This window comes from Cheilinus undulatus, linkage group 5 (assembly GCF_018320785.1).
Source record: "Cheilinus undulatus linkage group 5, ASM1832078v1, whole genome shotgun sequence".
Lineage (NCBI taxonomy): Eukaryota > Metazoa > Chordata > Actinopteri > Labriformes > Labridae > Cheilinus > Cheilinus undulatus.
In genome coordinates this window covers 47,589,139-47,607,888 of record NC_054869.1, presented here as the reverse complement: position 1 = coordinate 47,607,888, position 18,750 = coordinate 47,589,139, and the positions used below count along the sequence as shown (strand labels likewise).

General features: G+C 38.8%; 1 protein-coding gene across 1 annotated transcript in view; it reads left to right on the top strand.

The window, feature by feature from the left end:
* Positions 1-16,446: 16,446 nt before the first annotated feature.
* Positions 16,447-18,750, top strand: part of adam28 (ADAM metallopeptidase domain 28) — a 31,595-nt gene continuing 29,291 nt past the window's right edge. The window contains exons 1-2 of the mRNA XM_041786759.1: positions 16,447-16,515; positions 16,673-16,897. Of these exons, the coding sequence (XP_041642693.1) occupies positions 16,768-16,897 (130 nt within the window). The 5' untranslated portion in view covers positions 16,447-16,515; positions 16,673-16,767. The remainder of the gene's footprint in view (positions 16,516-16,672; positions 16,898-18,750) is intronic.

The following is an 18,750-nucleotide window of genomic DNA, read 5'->3' as shown; positions in this document are numbered from 1 at the left end:
CTCCACTGATCAGATCTCTTTTTTTTGTGTTTAATTACATAGTTCAGTTGTTGCTCCTTGAAAACTTTAAATTTTAGGGCAGGAGTTATAATTCTGAGCAAGAAAGTGTTCAGAAAGATGTGCTTACAGAGACGGATGAATCCTTGGTCATGGCTTAATAAGGGACAGAAATCCTTGTTGCCAAAATCCTGTTCAGCTTCATGCAAAAATACCCAGGCCACTATCAAATGCAAGGGTAAATACCTATATATGAATGCTGAAATGTTAAAGTTGAGGGTTTGAAATGCAACCTTTTTTTGCCATCTACACTGTGTTCCAAATTATTATGCATATAGCCTACTGTTTCTGTTTTTTTCCCCCTAAATAGCCTATATAATTAGAAATCAATAGGATTTTTCATTCCTCAACAATTGTATTGTACTTCTGATTTTATTTGACAAAATTACCAATGATGACGATGATGGATTTCTTTTGTAAAATTACTTAAAATGCAGAGTTCCAAATGATTATCCAAAACAGTTTTAAAACACTCAGTAGTTTCTGAAGGATTATAAACAGATATCTGTTTTAATCATTTGCATTAGAAGGTATTTTTTTTTTCAAATCAAAGCTATTTTAATCAAGAACATCTTTACAGATTAAGTTCCATATTAACATAGGAGCCCTTCTCTGATGTCACCTTAACAACTTTCTCAACCATTAAACTTTGAAGATTCCAGCATTGCCTCCCAGAGAGGTAAACCTCTGTCCACCCTCATACAACTTCCTTTTAAGGCTCCACAGGTTCTGGATCAGGTCAGGGGATGATGTGACCACACCATGATTTTTTCTCCCTTTATGCCCATGGCAGACCTCGGTGATATTTTTTTTTTGCAGCATGGGATGGTGCGTTGTCTTGGATGAAAAGGATTTTACTGCAGAAGGCATGGTTCTTCTTTTTAAACCCTGGCAGGAAATGTGCAGTTAGGAACACCTCATATTTTGCTGAGGTCATTTTGACACCTTCAGGCACCTTAAAGGGACCTACCAATTCACTTCATATGATTCCAGCCCAAAACCTCACTGCACCACCTCCTTGCTGACGCTGCAGCCTTGTTGGGACATGGTGGCCATCCGCAAACCATCCAGAAGTCCATCCATGTGGACCAGCCAGTGTAGCCCAACATTCATCAGTGAATAAAACTAGTCTTCATATATCTCTGAGCCCACTGCAATAGATTCTCCAAGTGGGCACTGGATAAGGGTGGCTGAAATACAGCTTTACACACATCAGCAAGCCTCTGCAGGATCCTGCATCCAGAGGTTCTTGGGACTCCAGAGGACCAGCAGCTTCAAATACCTGTTCACTAGCCATTGGTGGATTTTTCACAGCTGCATGATGAATTTAACCTACAGAAACTTTCCTTAATTTGCGTTTATTAGCACGAACCCTTTTGCACTCTGAAACACACAAAAATCATTTCGAAGTATGATGATCTCTTTTAATTTTTCCCTGAAATATCCAGTGTTTTCATATCTTTTGCAAGATACTTTCACGCTTTTCATCTGCAGAAAGATCTTTCATTTTCCCCATACGACATGAAACCTGTGATCTGTTTAATAATGTGGAACAACCTTCTTAAGTAGTTTCCCTTTAATTAGGCTCACCTGGTAAACTAATGACCAAACCTGACTGAGACTGATTTCAGTGCTGGAAACCGACAGGAGAAGCAACAGAATTGAAAAACTAAATATCAATTGTTTGTTTAATTGGAAATGTATTTGCATAATAATTTGAAACAGTGCTAATTATATTCATGTGGCACATACTGGTGTGAGGAGTAAGAGTTGCATTCATACATTTTCTTTTTGAGTGACGTCTCAATTCCAGAAATCTTTTTCCAGAAAAAAAGCAAGAGCAAGATTGATCAGAAAATTGACTGTTTTCTCTTCCAAAATGATAGAAAGAGTGACTATTTTGGTTCAGCCTTCATGATGATGGAAACACTGAGCCTGGTTCTAACTGTGCATTTCAAACAAACATGAATGGAATTACTGCTGGCATTCACCTGGATTTGTCTTGATTCTATACAAAAATAGGACACCTGTGTAAATTTGCGCTTTCATGACATTCACTGTGATTGCTGTAAATGTCAGGTCGCAGCATTATTCCTAATTCAAATGTAATTTTTTCAGTCTATTGATTTAGATATGTTTATGCTTTTTATTTATACTTTTTATATTCAAAAAAAAAAAACCTTCAGATTAAAGATATTCTGTGTTCTGTTTGCTTTAATTACCATGCCTAAAACATACTGAACAGTGACTTCAAAACCGAGGTACCTAGGCCTACCGAACCCAAATTTTCCTGAACCATTATCCCTCTACTTTATAACTTTCCAGATTCAGGGACTGTAATAGGCGGAGACTTTAACACAGATAACAAGGGACTGTTGGCCTTCATAGAGTGTGGTAAATGATGACTTGAAGATTTTCATGCAAAAATTCGATTCACTTGATGTGTGGAGACGTTACAATCTAAATACAGATGCGTTTACCTGGAGCAATAGAAATGCCACCAGGAGGGCAGGATTAGACTTCTGGTTAGTTTCTGATTATTTAAACGTTGAAAGAACATTAGATCCTCATCTCACCATTGACTGATCATAACACAATCTCTGTTTTTATCCCCTTGCATGCTGTTTCAACTGAAATATGCAAAAACACTCTCTGGAAACCAAACAGCTCATGGATACAACAAAAGACCATAAAATCAGAGGAATTCTGGAGCAAAGTCCGAGGCTTTCTTTGGCAACAACTTGGAACTCATTAAATACAAAGCTGGCCTGTATTTGATATTGAAACTATGGTGGTATTTTAACAAAGAAACGGAAGCTGGAAAAGGAAAGGGTGGTTTCAGATGTAATAACATTATTCCAAAAGAACCCTGCAGACATGGCCGAAGAGGAAACCTGATCTCTCAACAGGTTTAACTATGAAATGTATTGAATAAAGCAAAAGGTGCCTTTATAAGGTTAAGTAAGGAAGGTGGACAGAATTCAGCCTGTTTATTTTTAACTGAGAAAAAACACCATGCAAAAGTTCACATTAATGGCCCTGTTACGGACAATCCTAAAGAAATAGCTGACCTCTGCTCTATTTTTACTACAATTTGTTCAAGTCCAAGCATTGTCATCAACCCACAGCTACTTCTTTTAACTCACTTAATGTTGTTGCATAAATAAATCACTTAAGATGATAATAGAAAAAAGAAAGAAAAAAAAAACCGTTGCAATGAAACTGTTACCTTACAGAAGGTTATCTACGCCATTGATTGTCTTATGACAAACAATTCACCTGGATAAGAGACACATCTACATAAAAAACAGCTTGTTTAAGATGTTATTTATTGCTTGTTTCTACACACATGGACAAAATTGTTGGTTTCCTTTCATTAAAGAAAGAAAAACCCATAATGGTCAATGAAATAACTTGAAACTGACAAGTACTAATTCACACAAATTTACTAAAAAATCAACAAATAAAATCAGACATTCCATTTGAATTGTGGTTCAGCGGTAATGATTCTGTTGAACCACAATTCAAATGAACCAAACTAATAAAACTGGCCTCAACATAATTGATTTTAACTTAACTTAGTATTTTGTTGCTCAACCTTTTGAGGCAATAATTGCAATCAACTGATTTCTGTAACACTCAATGACACTTCTGCACCTGTCCACAGGTGTTTTGGCCCAATCCTCATGAGCAAACTGCTCCAGATGTCTAAGGTTTCAAGGGTGCCTACTCCAAACTGCATGTTTCAGCTTCTATTTAGATCCTGGCTCATAGAAGGCCACTTCAGAATAGTCCATTGTTTTGTTCTTAGCCATTCTTGGCTGTTTTTAGCTCTCTGTGTTTTGGGTCACTATCCTGTTGGAGGACCTGTAACCTGTGACTGAGACCAGGCTTTCTGACAGTGGGCAGTACATTTCACTCCAGAATGCCTTCATAGTCTTGAGATTTCATTGTACCCTGCACAGATTCAAGACACCCTGTGCCAGATGCAGCAAAGCAGCCCCAGAACATAACAGAGCCTCCTCCTTGTTTCACAGTACCTACAGTGTTATTTTCTCTGAATACTTTATTTTTGCGTTTGTGAACTTAGAGCTGATGTGACTTGCCAGAAAACTCCAGTTTGTCTCAAAGTACATTCCCTTAGAAGCTTTGTAGCTTGTCAATGTGCATTTTGTCTTATTTCGGGCTGGCTTTTCATGATTCAGTTTCAACAGTGAAGTCTTCCTGGGTCACCTTCCATTAAGTCCACTTTTGCTCAAACAGCGATGGATAGTGCGTTCTGACACTGATGTACCTTGACCTTGGAGTTCACCTCTAATCTCTTTGGAAGTTGTTCTGGGCTAACTTTGCAAAGCAGATGGATACACCCGTTTCCGTGCTTCTCACTGGCAAATCCATCTTGCCAAGCTCCTGTCCGAACCGTTTGGGCCTGGTTAGAAAGTGACAGGACCAATCAGCGACAAGGGGCAGTACTTTCGGGCGAGGTGGAGTTGTGACATAAGCAAACATGTTAAACAGCCGGTTTTGACACTAGAAATAAACTGGTTGACAGCCTGGTTCAAAACACCAAACGTGTCTCATTAGCTAGTGTCTTATTGTGCTCCCACTGTAGGGGGGGTGAATTTTTTTGTACCACAATCGTTTGGATTATATTTAGGATGAAAGCTAATTGGCGCGTCTCATTTGATTGACAGATAGCTCGGCAGGCAGAGGCTCAGTTTCTGTCAACCAGAATGCTAGCTAGCAGGCTGACAGGAAGTCGCGCTTAGTGGGCGGGCAGTTAGGTTGATCCAAAGTTTGGTTGAGACCCCAATTTCAAAATGGAAGCCTCCACGGATTGGCTTCTAGAGCTGTTTGAGTCCGCCTCTTGTAAGCAGACGACTGACGTCACACAGGCTTTGTCCAATTCCTTCTACAGTCTGTGCCACTGACATGTCTACAGTCACCATGGTTCGCGTTATGCGGTTCTCTAAGGAGTTTACTCCTCGGTCGCGGCTATGTCACATGTTCTGTTGATCTGATTGGCCCGTAAAGATGTGACAGACAGAACGTTCATCCAATCACCCTCCGAGTTTGCCTGCTTCAGTTTGTATTAGTTACTGAAATCTACCCTGATACTGCCCTGTCAAAGATGCTTAATTTGCTTGGCAATGTATTAAACTAAACAGACAACAAATGTGTAGGATAATGCAGAGCAGAGCTGTGAATACAACCACACCATCAGTATCAGCTGAAAGTATTTGTATCTTTAGTCTCAGGAGCTCAGGGACCCACTGACAGTTGAAGGGGTGGAGGCTGGAGGTGTGACTGCTGCCACCTGGCAGTGGATGTAGCACGTGCAAGTGCAAGTCCGCCCCTGGTAGTTGTATCCAGTCTGTCTGCTACTACAGGTGGCACTGTCAGCACACCACCTCTGGCCCCACTCCAGAACAAGCCAGCCAGCCAGAAAGAGAGCCAGGGAGGAGAGTCTGCCAGAGTTTTTGAGGGAGCAGGAGGAGAGGGAGAGCAGGGCATAGGAGAGAGAGAGAGAGCTGCAGCAAAGAGAGCAGAGAAATATTTGACTTTGAGAAAAAAATTGAATAAAAAAGTTTTTTTGCTTTTAACTCGAGCAATAATTTATTCAAACAATATCAGTATTTTCCAATAATATTGAAATTTATGCAATGTCCTTTATTGTAACAAACTGCTTTAGAAAATATTGAGATATTTTTCAATATTAAAAAATTCAAATATCATTGTATATGGCCTGTTTATTTATTTATCTATTTATATAAATAATAGTCTATTGTATATTGATACACTGATATAAATGTTATATACTGATATACCTACAATTTTGCTCATCTCTGCTCAATAATTCATATTAAAACTGACACAATCCTGACAAACGGCTAGAAACCGAACAATACCTGAAACTTGAGTCCTTCGTAAACACTTTTTTTTGTTTGTTTCATATTTTTATTGGTGTGTACACAAGAAGAGCAAAGGCACTTACACATACCAAGGTACACTGATGTCAGCATTGAACATGTTTGTATACACCACTGGATTTAGATTTGCAAATTTTGAGAACAAACAACAATTCCAAAACATAAGACCGAAAGGCAACACAGTGAAAAAAGAACTTAAACATAGTCTATATAAAATAATTAATTGGTCACTTAAACTCTGGAAAAAGTGAAAACAAATAAGTAAAATCAATAACTAAATAAATAAATAACTAAATAAATAAATACATTTTTTTGGGGGGGGGGGTTACATTGTTGCAAAGAGATCTATAAACGGTTGCCATTCATTGTAGAATTTGTTGAAGTGTCCTCTTTTCAAATATCTGATTTTCTCTACTTTTAAGAAGGACATCACCTCATTAATCCCTTGTGTACTGGAAGGGGCTGTTGTGGATTTTCAGTTAAGAAGAAGGTGACGTTTAGCAATTACCGAGGTAAACGCTATCACTTCCAGTTCTTTAGTAGAGTACTGTGTATATTCTTCTGGAAGACCAAAAATACCTACATGTGGAGAAGTGTCAATAGTTTTTGAGAATACCCTGGATATGGTGTTGAAATAAATTTGCCAAAAGTTTGTCAGGGCTGGACAAGAAAAAAACATATGCGTAAGATTGCAGGGTGAGCCTCCACATCTGTCACAAACATCTGCCACATTAGGGAAAATCTGGGCCAGCCTTGTCCTTGAATAGTGACACCTGAATACAACTTTAAACTGTATCAAGGTCAGACAGGCACAAATAGAGGCTTTGTGAATAACTTAAAGTGCAGATTCCCACCAATATTCATCAAAAACCAATCCTAATTCATGCTCCCAAGTTATTTTTATGTTGATGGTTAAACAATCATCATATGGCTGAATAGAGCCTTAGATTTTTAAGATTAAAGACCTTTGTAAAGGATTCAGTTGCAAAAGTTCACTCCATGGTTGTTCAGGTGGGAGGTGAGGAAAGTTGGGGAGTAGGGATTTTGCACAGTTCCTCACCTGGAAATATCTGAATAGATGGGAGGGTGGAAGATTGAATTCAGCAGCCAGGTCTGTGAAAGAGCGAACTACCCCTCCCTTATAGAAATCCTTAAAACATTTCAGTCCCTTGTCCTGCCATAAGGAGAAGGTGGGATCAGTAAGTGTAGGTTTAAACACAGGATTTTTTAACAGTGGGGTTAAAGCTGGAAACAGCGAATTTAAGCTGCTTCCTAAATTGAACCCATATCTTAAGGGTAGTGACAACCACAGGGTTGCAGGTAAGGCCAGAGGGGTTTGCAGTGACTGGACCAGTTAGTAAGGCAAAGAGAGAGACTGGGCGACACGATTGCACTTCCAGTAGGCACCAGGGTGTATTAATTGACTTAGACCAAAATGTAATTTTTAGTAAACACTTTAAAGCTTAAGAATGAAGGATTATAACGAACAGTTTGGGTTAATGGTTCCGCTTTCAACGAATATGATTTCTGTTCTAACATTTCATCCCAAGAAACTAAATAACTAGAACAAAACTATTTACAGACATTCTGTCTTATTTAGCCTGAACATGACTAATGGACACCTGACGGAGGCTTTGCAGCCAGGGGTGATCATGTTGTTCCAGACATGGATGTAAATTGTCTGGAGCAGACAGCTGGGCAGCAAGCCTTCTATAGAGAACGTTCCTGGACAGGTCCCTCCTGGGTCCTTTCATTTACAAGGAAATAAAATGAGACAGGACTGTGATTTATTACATATTGTAATCATATTTTGTCAACACACAATACTGGCAAAAACCGGATATGATGTGTAGGTATGTATTTACTGAAGGAAAATTTTCCTTTTTTTTCCCTTTGTCCCTTTGTATCATAATCAGACAATTTCATATTCCTCCAAATTTTATTTTTTTTCATGCTGGAGCCATCAGAACATAAAAACATGCATACAATGAGTGCTGGGAATATTGAAGTATATTTGTTTAAGTTTTAATTACTATTTTCCACCAGATGGCACCATTTCCACTGTTATAGGCTATGGGGAGAACTGTTTTTTTTTTTTTTATTTATAATAATGTCTTATCTTTTAATCCAGAAGTATAAATCTTCAGTAAAAGGTTAGGAATAAAAGTGGGCTGGTCTGAGCCATGAAATTCTACGGCTAATTAGAAGTCCCACTCGTCCAGCTCACTAAGCATAGACTGTGACAGTATTTACATATAATTGTTAGACAATCACCCCATCTACTGGTCTAACATTGCTTTTGGAGAGTAAATTCACAAGCATAAGAGACATACAATTGTTGCTGTGCAGCAAAGCAATAAGTCCCCAGAAAAAGAGAATTTTGATTTTTTAAACATTTTTTTCTCAACAATGTGATAACAAAATGTAACCTTGGGAATTAGACAGCCACACAGGACAAAATAACTACGGGGTTCTTGTCGCTGGGATTTTATTTCTGACAATAACTTGAAGTCAGTCTTTTCAGATTGCTTAATGATGTCAATTCTTTTAATTCACCCTTTAAAGTGCTTTACAGTATCAATGAGCCTGGGTTTAACTTCACTCACTACTCACAATAGCTTCTATTTTTCTTAAGAAATGAAATAAAAAAAAATAAAACCCAGGCTATCAATATAAACAGAGAATAAAATCTGTTAACTACAGATTCAACAATGAATTACTCAAAATGTTTGAAAATGTGCAAAGTACATTTACAGTTCAACAACATAAAGCTTAGTATGGGACTCCCTGGAGATTACAGTGGCTTTTTCGGTCTTTACTTTTGAAATAAAAATAAAATAATTGTATATCATGTACAAAGTCACATATGCTGTTTGAGCTAGCTAACATTACCCTGCAAATGCAAACACAGTACTCGCAGATGGCACAGACAATCCAAAAACATCAACTTCAGTAGAGCCTAAAACACACCATCTTGTTACAATATTGACAGTAAACGTTTTGTTACAGTGACATCTAACAAGATATCTATGTTTACTCACTGTTTTTAACTTATTCTAAGCACAAAAAACGGCACAGCCATTGCAGTAAAACTCCAAGTTGTTGCATGTGGTTGTACACAGAAAGAGAAAGGACCACTTGGCGGAGTGACGTTTTGCGACTCGATGCTGCCATCTAGTGACCATAATCAATAACCACCTGTGGATTTGATGGTCTTCTGGCGTGAACTTTGGTCTTCACTGCACCCACAGATTTTCAGTGGGGTTAAAGTCAGGGCTTTGTGCAGGCCAGACAGTCACATTCACTTTGGTCTTCTGGGGGTAGTTCTTGCACAAGAGCCATATATGTTTTTGGTTGTTGTCGTGTTGGAAGACAAAGTAATGACCTAGAGCCAGTTCAGCTGCTGTCTGCTTCAGGTTTTCTTTCTAAATCTTCATGTATCCTTCTTTTTTCATGATTCACCATAATACTCCCACAGCTTCACCATGGGGACGTTGCTCTTTGTGTTATACGTCTCTCCTCTCTTTCTTCAAACATGAATAACGTCTCTGTGGCCAAAGAGCTCTAGTTTGGTCTCATCTGACCAAAGGACACACTTCCAGTATATAGAATCTTTCTCCAGGTTGTCCAGACTTCAGTCTGGCTTGAAGGCATCTCTTCTCCAAATGGGAGTTTTTCTTGGTTTGTAACATCTCAGTCCATTCCCATTCGGGGCTCTAGTGATGGCCTTCTTAGAGACTACATTTCCTGACTTGGCGCAGTCATTCTGTCAGTGTCTCAGCAGTTGTTCTGGGGTCTTCTGACACATCTCTCACTAGTTTTTTTTTCCAGAGTCTTTGAAATCTTTCTCTTCCTACCTCTGCCAGGCTTGTTTTGGACTCTGTGGCTCTCATTGAATTTCTTGACGTTCTTCTCACTCCAGTTCTTGACACTTGAAAAAGCTGTGATAACTTTGTATATCCCTCTCCTGCTTTGTGAGCATCAACAATTATTTTTCTCAAGTCTAAACTGATTTCTTTGGTTTTTGCCATGATGCTTTCTCAGGGACAGCTCAAACCCTTACTGAAGGTTTTATACTGTGTATAAATGTGAAGATAACCCTCAGTTATAAAATGATTTTACAAGCTTTGAGTATTACAAAGTTAAAGACCATCATTTAACAACAGTGGTTTGACAGTGGAAGGCCAGTAACAGTGTAACAGTCTTTGTAACAGTGGAGGCCATTCTGAGAAACATGGATCATCCACTTCATATCTCCCTCAATGAGCAAAGAAACAACGGTGGTGGACGGCTCCTATCCCTGCACTGCAGGACAGAAAGATTTAGAAAATCTTTCATACCATCAGCAATTAGACTTTATAATTCTAAAGTAAACAGATGAGACTCCCAGACGATTGAATTTCCCTCCGGGGATAAATAAAGTTCTTGTATTGTATTGTATTGTATTGTGCTAACCTTGCAGAGCAGATGGATTGTCAGGTAAACCCATCTTGAAAAACTCCAGTCCACAGTGTTGGTGTTGCACTGAATACAGTTTGGACAAATCAGCATCATTTAAGGAGAACAAGACAGTAGCTACAGACGGGCCACTAGTGTGTAGAAATTAGTTCTGACATAGAGGCAGTTTTATCAGAATTGTGCCATATATGTGTTCCTGTAAAGCGTCCTTGGGTTTCTTGAAAGGCGCTATATAAATTCAAGATATTATTATTATTATTATTATTATCATCATTATTATTATTATTATTATATTTCTTTATTAAAACGAGAGCTACACTATAAGCTTTTCATGAGGATCCACATCAAGCTCCACTGTTTATGCACTACAGCAGTTTGCCTACCAAGCTGCCTTGATACCTCTCAGAGGACCTCTTATGTGCACAGGTTTAAAAATTATGCCACAAAAATCCTGTTTTTCTGTTTTAATACACTTTTTTGGAATTTTTGTAAGGTGACCTTGAGTGTCCTGAAAGGCGCCCTTAAATAAAAAGTATTATTATTATTATTATAAAAATACATATATATAATTAAATATATATATATGTGTGTGTGTATATATATATATATATATATATATATGTGTGTGTGTATATATATATATATATATATATATATGTGTGTGTGTGTGTGTATATATATATATATATATATATATATATATATATATATATATATATATATATATATATATATATACTGTGGAATGTTATTGCACCTTAGTGCCAACAGAGGGAACCAGAGTAACACAGAATCGTAGCAGAACTGAGAAAGCTGGCACAGCACTGTGACTTAGGTAATTCCTTGACAATGATGTTGAGAGATCTTTGGTTTGTGGCATAAATGAAGACAGGACACAGCTGCTGTCTGTGAATAGACTGACTTTTGAAAAAGCATTCAAGTCTGTATAAGCAATGGAGTCAACAAACAGAGACATTGTGGATTTAAATGGCATAAACCAACCTGGTGAATGGACCAGAGCGGTAGGGTTGGTAAACAAGGTCAGCTAAACACAACCAAAGCCTCAGCCGGACATTAGAAAATGCTACAGTTGCGCTGGAGAAAACCACTTTTCCAAAGACTGTAGGTTTGCCACAAAATTTCACAACACGGGAAGAGTGGAACCAGGGATGGGAATTGATACGATTTTATCGATATCAATGCCGTTATCAATTCTTATTGATTCGATTCTTTATCAAATCCCTTATCAATTCCTTCATGTGAAATGTTTTGGATTGCTAAAAATGTTAAACGTTAAGTGTTTGGGAGGAAGACATCCTAAAATATACAAAACAAATCTTTTTTTGTTGGATATGTCTCAGTTAAAACAAACTGCTCTCTGGATCTTTCATCTGTGAACATGGAATTAGAATACAGTACTACTGCTCATTTTCTTGAAAAGGTAAAACCTTAAATAAATATAAAAGTAGTCTCTGGATCCTAGATCTCCAGACGTATGAAAATAAATTGAACTCTTGTGCAACATTAACAGTTCTTGGGCAAAAAGATACATGCCATGCATTAGACATCAATGTTTGACAGACGTTTCACATAGCCATGTGTGTCATTTTTGGAGAAATGAAGTAACACGCTTTAGTCTGTTTTTGGGACAGTTCAGTAGAAATAGGTGGTAATACGGTAATACTGTATCCTGGGATACTAAAAATAGCCACAGTGTTGCTTTGATTACTATCATGAAGATGGGGTTGTGTGATGAGCACACCATTAACAATTCCTCGACAACATGTGTATTCCAGCCACAGCACCACTGCCTGTGTATGACACTTTAAAAGTGATGACAAAACTCCTGTTGGTTATGCCAGGACAGTTTTGCAAAAGACGAACGCGCACATGTAGACCCGATACACGTGGGCTATGGTGCAGGCAAAGCGTGGGCACAGCTCTGGCACCGCGGCAGTCTTCTCTAAAGTCAAACTTTTAGACGTGCGATCTAGGACAATGTGAGTTTGAAAATGCTTTTATTCATTCATCTAAGTGTAGTTCACTGATGAGAAACTATTACGCATACCCACAGGTGCTGCGTCCTGCTGCAGCCATGGCAGCTACAATCAAAACCACTGAGGATTTTTAAAAACATTTAAACTTATCTTTTCCAGTTTAATGTGAAATGTAGATGAAATTATTCACTGCTTGTTGGTTGTTTTATGTGCTTGAGTATTCTGTAACTTTTTAGAAGACCGTCGTAAAGTGAACTCTCAGCAGGATGGAGCTCGCCATTGAAGCACAACAGGGACATAAATGATAGTGAAGTCCAATCTTTATCTGTTTAAAAGCACACAGAACATTACTTTACATTCACAGATTCTATGATATTGGATTTGGATTATCACGTCTCATCTTACCTCTGGGAGAAGAGGAGGGAGGAAAAAGACACGTCTGTGTCATTGAAAGAGAAAAAAGAGAAACTTCATTTGATCCTCTGCTGTGAGTTAACCTGTTTTACTTGTATAAATCACTTCTTCCACTCCTGTAAACATCTCCTTATAAACCTGTTTTATTTTAGACTCGAAGAATTTGATAAAGGATTAAATGAAGCGCTGCAGAGGCGCGTGCTCCTCTCGTACATATTCATGCATGCTGATAAATGCTTGATTAATGTGTTTTTCAACACCTTGCAGAGATACTGGTTAGTCCTGTAATTTTTTGTTTATTTCCTCAACTTCTCTGTTCTTGTTTGCTGACTACCAGATGCGACGAGGCCTGTATTTTATGGCACACAGGAGTGAGGCATCGATAAGGGAATCGCTTAAGCTAAAATGTAAATGATGTTGATGGATGAGCCAACATCATGGATGAGCCAATTGGAACCGGTTCTCAACAGGAACCGGTTCTCAACAGGAACCGGTTCTATGTTCCCAAACCCTAAGTGGGGCATATGAAAAGAAAACAAGAGAAACAAAACAAAGGGGTAAAGGAAATACTACACAGCTTAAGGAGAAGAAAAAGAAATATGAAAAGAGAGCCACTTATAACAAGTGGAATGGAAAGATAGTGAGAATGAAGATGTTTTTCACTATGTGTCAGATTAAGGTTTTCACACACTGGGTCCGTTATTTTCAGATGGGTTTCTTTTATTCTGATCAGTAGTCTGAAAAAACATCACGCTTTAAAATCACACTGGATCCATCTGCAGAAAAATGCAAAAAAAAAAAAAAAAAAAAACATGTTACGAAAAACATAATGACGGACGAAGGTTTCAGTGTTACCACAGTTGGCACAACACTAGCTTGATTTTTTTTTTTTTTTTTTTTTTTATGTGCAACAAACCCAAGAAATAACCGGCTCAGAGAGGAAATGCTTTCATTGATTTAGATCATTTAGATTTTTTTTTTATTTCTAAAGGTAATGGAAATGCTGCTATTGTCTCTAAGGTGGCTTTCACATTAGGGGCCAAATCCAGTCCGAGTGCACTTGAGACCAAAGTCTGCTTCGTTTTGGTAAGTGTGAATGCAAAAAAAAAAACAAAAAAAAAACACCTGGGTGTGGGCCCACTTGGGGAGGTGGTCTTGGGCGTTATTCAAGTGGACTCTGCCACGGTTCCGATGAGATGTGAATGCAACCGTGCCCGGATACAGGACAGAGCATCAAATCCGCTTTATGATGTCATCTTAAAAATTAAACTTTTTCCACGGTGGGGTAGTTTGTTCATGTTTTTTCTTGATAAAAGGCGGAAATAATCCGATAATAATAATCAGTTGTGCCTCATCTTACAGATGAACATTAGTTGGAGTCAGTGAGATGAGAGGCGAAGGCAATAAAGGTGTCCTGTCACCTCAAGAACGGCAGCATGAGTCCATTTAATCCTCTGAGCTGCCCGTAGATGTGCAGATATGAACAGCGACGTTGCTGGCATCTTAAAAAGTGATTTTAAATCAACCATGGCTGCAGGATGGACTTTTTTTTTTGCCAGGTTAAAACAAAAACAAAAACCTGAGTGGTTGTCATGGTAGCTTCTTCTTTCTCTTCCTTGGCGGGTTTGTAAACCAGCTTCATGCATACTGCCACCTGCTGTTTCAGACTGAGTACATACGCCATTGGGCCTGGGCACGGATCGATGTTAGTGTGAAAGCAAGCTGGGGACGGGGGGTGGGAATTGCGCCGCGGTGCGGTTTGAAACAACTGGGCCTAGTGTGAAAGCATAAGACCACTCTTCCACTGGGTCCTAGATGTTTGGTTTTGTTTGTACACAGTTCCTGTAAACAGCTCTTCTAATCTTTCAAAAACAAAAGATGAAGAAATTCATACACATCACTGCAGCCCACCTGGAAAGCTGGAGTAGCTTTAGTGATTAATAATTAAAAATAATTTGGCCTCATATTTTAGGTACTGGGGACTAATCTAGGACTCAAACACGGGTAGTCGACTCAGACTCGACCTGGACATGAACACTGGGGACTCAAAACTGGACTTGGACTCGAGATGTGGTGACTCGAATACAACACTAGTGGTGGTGAAAGGCTCAGGAACCAGTCTAGTTGTGTTTGATTAAAAAAGAAATGTTAGTACTTCAAATACATTTAAAAGATGTGTTGTTTTCATCTCTACGATGCTCGACAGTCCAAGGATGAAGAGTTCTGGTCTGGTTTGAGTGCTAAATTGTCCAAGAATGTGGAGTTTTGGTATGGTTTGTGTGCTGAGCAGTCCGAGGATGTAGATCTGGTCTGGTCTGGGTGCCGAACAGCCCAAGGATGTAGAGTTCTGGTCTGGTGTGAGGGCAGAAAAGTCCAAGGATGTAGAGTTCTAGTCTGGTTTGAGTGCTGAAAAGTTCAAGGATGTAGTTCTGGTCTGGTTTGAGTGCCGAACAGTCCAAGGATAATGAGTTCTGGTCTGGTTTAAATGCAGGATGTAGAGTTATGGTCTGGTGAGAGTGCGGAATTGTCCAAGGATGTAGTTGTGGTCTGGTTTGAGTGCCGAACAGTCCAAGGATGTAGAGGTCTGGTCTGGTTTTGAGTCCTGAAAAGTCCAAGGATCTAGTTCTGGTCTGGTTTGAGTGCTGAACAGTCCAAGGATGTAGAGCTCTGGTCTGGTTTGAGTACGGAATGGTCCAAGGATTTAGAGGTCTGGTCTGGGTTAGAGTACTGAACACCTAAAGGATGTAGAGTTCTGTTCTGGTCTGGTTTGAGTGCTGAACAGTCCAAGGATAAAGAGTTCTGGTCTGGTTTGAGTGCTGAACAGTCCAAGGATAAAGAGTTCTGGTCTGTTTGAGTGCTGAACAGTCCAAGGATAAAGAGTTCTGGTCTGGTTTGAGTGCAGTCAGGTCAGCACAGTCACAGTGAGTCACTTGTTCATCAAGGTCATGTCCTCAGTTAACATGAATAAGCTCACAGAACTGCATTAGCATGGATTTTAAGCAGAAAGACAGGCAGTTCCCATATAAATAGAGATCAGATGTTAATCTAGCAAGCTTCAAGTGATTAGGTTGTTTTTCCTCAAACATACTTACACTTATTTTTGCTGACTCTGCCTTTTTTGACCCATTGGCCCTCAGTGGACATTTTTTAATCCTGATCTCGTATGCAGCATTTCTGCTTATTTTACATCTCTGGCTTTTTCACAGTTTTAGGGAAGAATGGTTTACAGTGGAACTGATTTAAACTTTCAATGATTCTTTCATCCATGAGTGTTTGACAGCGTTACCTTAACTCCACTATGCTCCTCCCACTGAAACACATTGATCTGTGTCCTGAAATGTCCCGGTCTGACTCCTAGAGAGCGTGCACATTGGCCTCATTGTCTTTTGACACTTTGTCTCTGCTGAGACACCAAGCATGTGGTCAGTGGGTGAGTGACATAGCAGAGAGGAGGAGCATACAAACTGCTGCTTAAGGGGAAAAAATATCAGTGTATTCACCACAAAAAGGTTGTGAAACTTTATGTGGATGACAGTGTATGGACTGGTTTGAAAAATTACTGTATGGCTGAAATACTGTGACTCAGACGTCTGCTATATCACAGGATGAATCATGTGACTAAAAAAACCATGCACGTGATATGTCAACAACCAAAAAAGGTAAGAAATATGTCAGAAATATTCTTGTTTTTATGTGGCTGTACCACTACTGACACAATCTTTATGTGTGTGATAAGAGTTAATGTAGTGGACTGTAGGTTAAGTAATGAACATTATCTCCTCTGTGGTGTTCTTCCTGCATTCTTGAGGGAAGCAGAGGTGTGTTCAGACCTGTTGGGTCAATAAGGAAGTAGCTGTGACGAATCCAGGAGGGCAATTGTAGGTGTGGCCTCGAAGTATCAGCAACACAACATGAAGGTAGACAGAATAAAGCCTGATCCGAACCTGCTCTGCTCTGTCAAAATGACTGCCTACTTACGGATGATGGTGCAGACACTTCTTTTGTGGATCCTCATTCTAAATGCATCTCTGAGGCTTCCAGGTAAGTCACCTTGCATTTTCTTATATGATGCTTATAAATCACTAGAATAAGGTCAGTCAGAAATGATTTTTAATGACATATGGCTGTTCTGTGAAACTGAAAGACAGAAATTACATAATCCTCAGTGTAATGACTTATGGCAGTCTCTCACTATAAACTACTTAAGCTATTTGACAAAATGTTTGTAGCTTTTGGAACTCAGCAGCCAGCTAAAAACCAGTTATTCAAGGTTCAAGGTTCACTTTAATGATTTGTTTAGCTGTCAGCAGTCAAACATACATCCAGACCAATCATAAATAACGCGTAAAAACTCAAAAATAGAAGCTTGAAGAGACAGTGTGCTATAGAACAGTAAACATACATAGTAAGAAATAACATAGGAACATAACTAAACATTTAAAAAGCCATTGGCAGGAAGGACTTTTTTTTTGTTTGTTTGTTTGTTTGTTTGTTTGTTTGCCTTGTCCTGCATGCTGGAAGGCTGAATCTGTGACCGGATGTTAGCAGCTTAAACTCCAAAAATAAAGATGGCTGGGGTCAGTCATAATCGACTGGGCCTTTTTGAGTGTCCTAACTTTGTACAACAGTGATAGGTTGAACCAAATGCCCTGATTTCTGTTGCGATATTTGAGATCCAGGGAACTGTAACCAAAAGATGAAAGAAAATGTCAAAACTTCCTTAAAAGGTTCTTCCTTAAAACGTTGGTGTGCTTTTATACAGACAGCATCCATTTAGGATTCTAAAGTAAGTTTGTTATCAAGAACCATGCCCAGACACTTTAGAGTTCTGCACATTCTGGTCATTGATGACAACAGGAGATAACAGCAGGACTTTTTCTAAAATCAACTGTATTCGCTGATACACTGATTTCAAGGGAGGAGGACCTGCACCAGTCAACAAAGTCAAACACAACAGGGTTGGGGGGTCAGGATCATCAGAGGGGACACTGGTCCCTCCTCAGTACTGAGGTTTGACCTATTTTAGAATTAAATAGGTCAGTTCTGATATTAGTTAAAAAAAAAAAACCCTCAACATTATTCAACATTGTTTTGTGCAAGCAGAAAGGTGTTACCTCACCTTCTTTGAAACCCATCTTCATCCTTGCATCACAACATTGTCGATGTACTCAACATGCTTTAGCAACTTATTGACTTCTTTCAACACAGTTTAAACTGTGTTTTTGTCCCACAGTTGGGTTAACCTTTTATAAAGCACTCATCAAAATACACTGAAATTCAAAATTTAAGCCCAAGAATTTTACATGATTGTGGTCAAAATCAAGGCAAAGGAAGTGTCCATATATGGTAAAACAAAAAGTCAAATGAATATTTGTTTACACATTAAAAATATTTGAATACAAAAAAGATGTTATTCATATTGTTATTTTTGACATATATAATGACATTTCAAAGATGAGTTGACATGCTGCTTTTCCATAAAACTTGGGACATGGAACAGAGACAGGTCAAACCTCACAGAGTCATCTAGGATGCTGCAGTGTCCTCAGTCAGGGTCAGGGACATCAGAGTTGGTGAGGCTGACTTTAGATTCCGATCTCTTTTAGAGGCAAGGCATGACTGGCTTCATAATACAGTAGAAGTAATAAGTACCACCAGCCTGAGCTTACAATTCCACCAGGAGACCAATAATAACCACAAAAAGAAGAATAAGTGAATTTTAGCAGTGATGAGACAATAAAAATAAGTTAGTACAATCAAGTGCAACCCCTGGAACAGGCCCAAAACACCCCAGTTTTTGCTAATTTATACAAATGTAGGATTTCCTGTTGCAATTAGGGCTTTGCTCCGAGAGACTTTTTTGTCGATCTCCCAGAGATAAATCTGCCCACCAA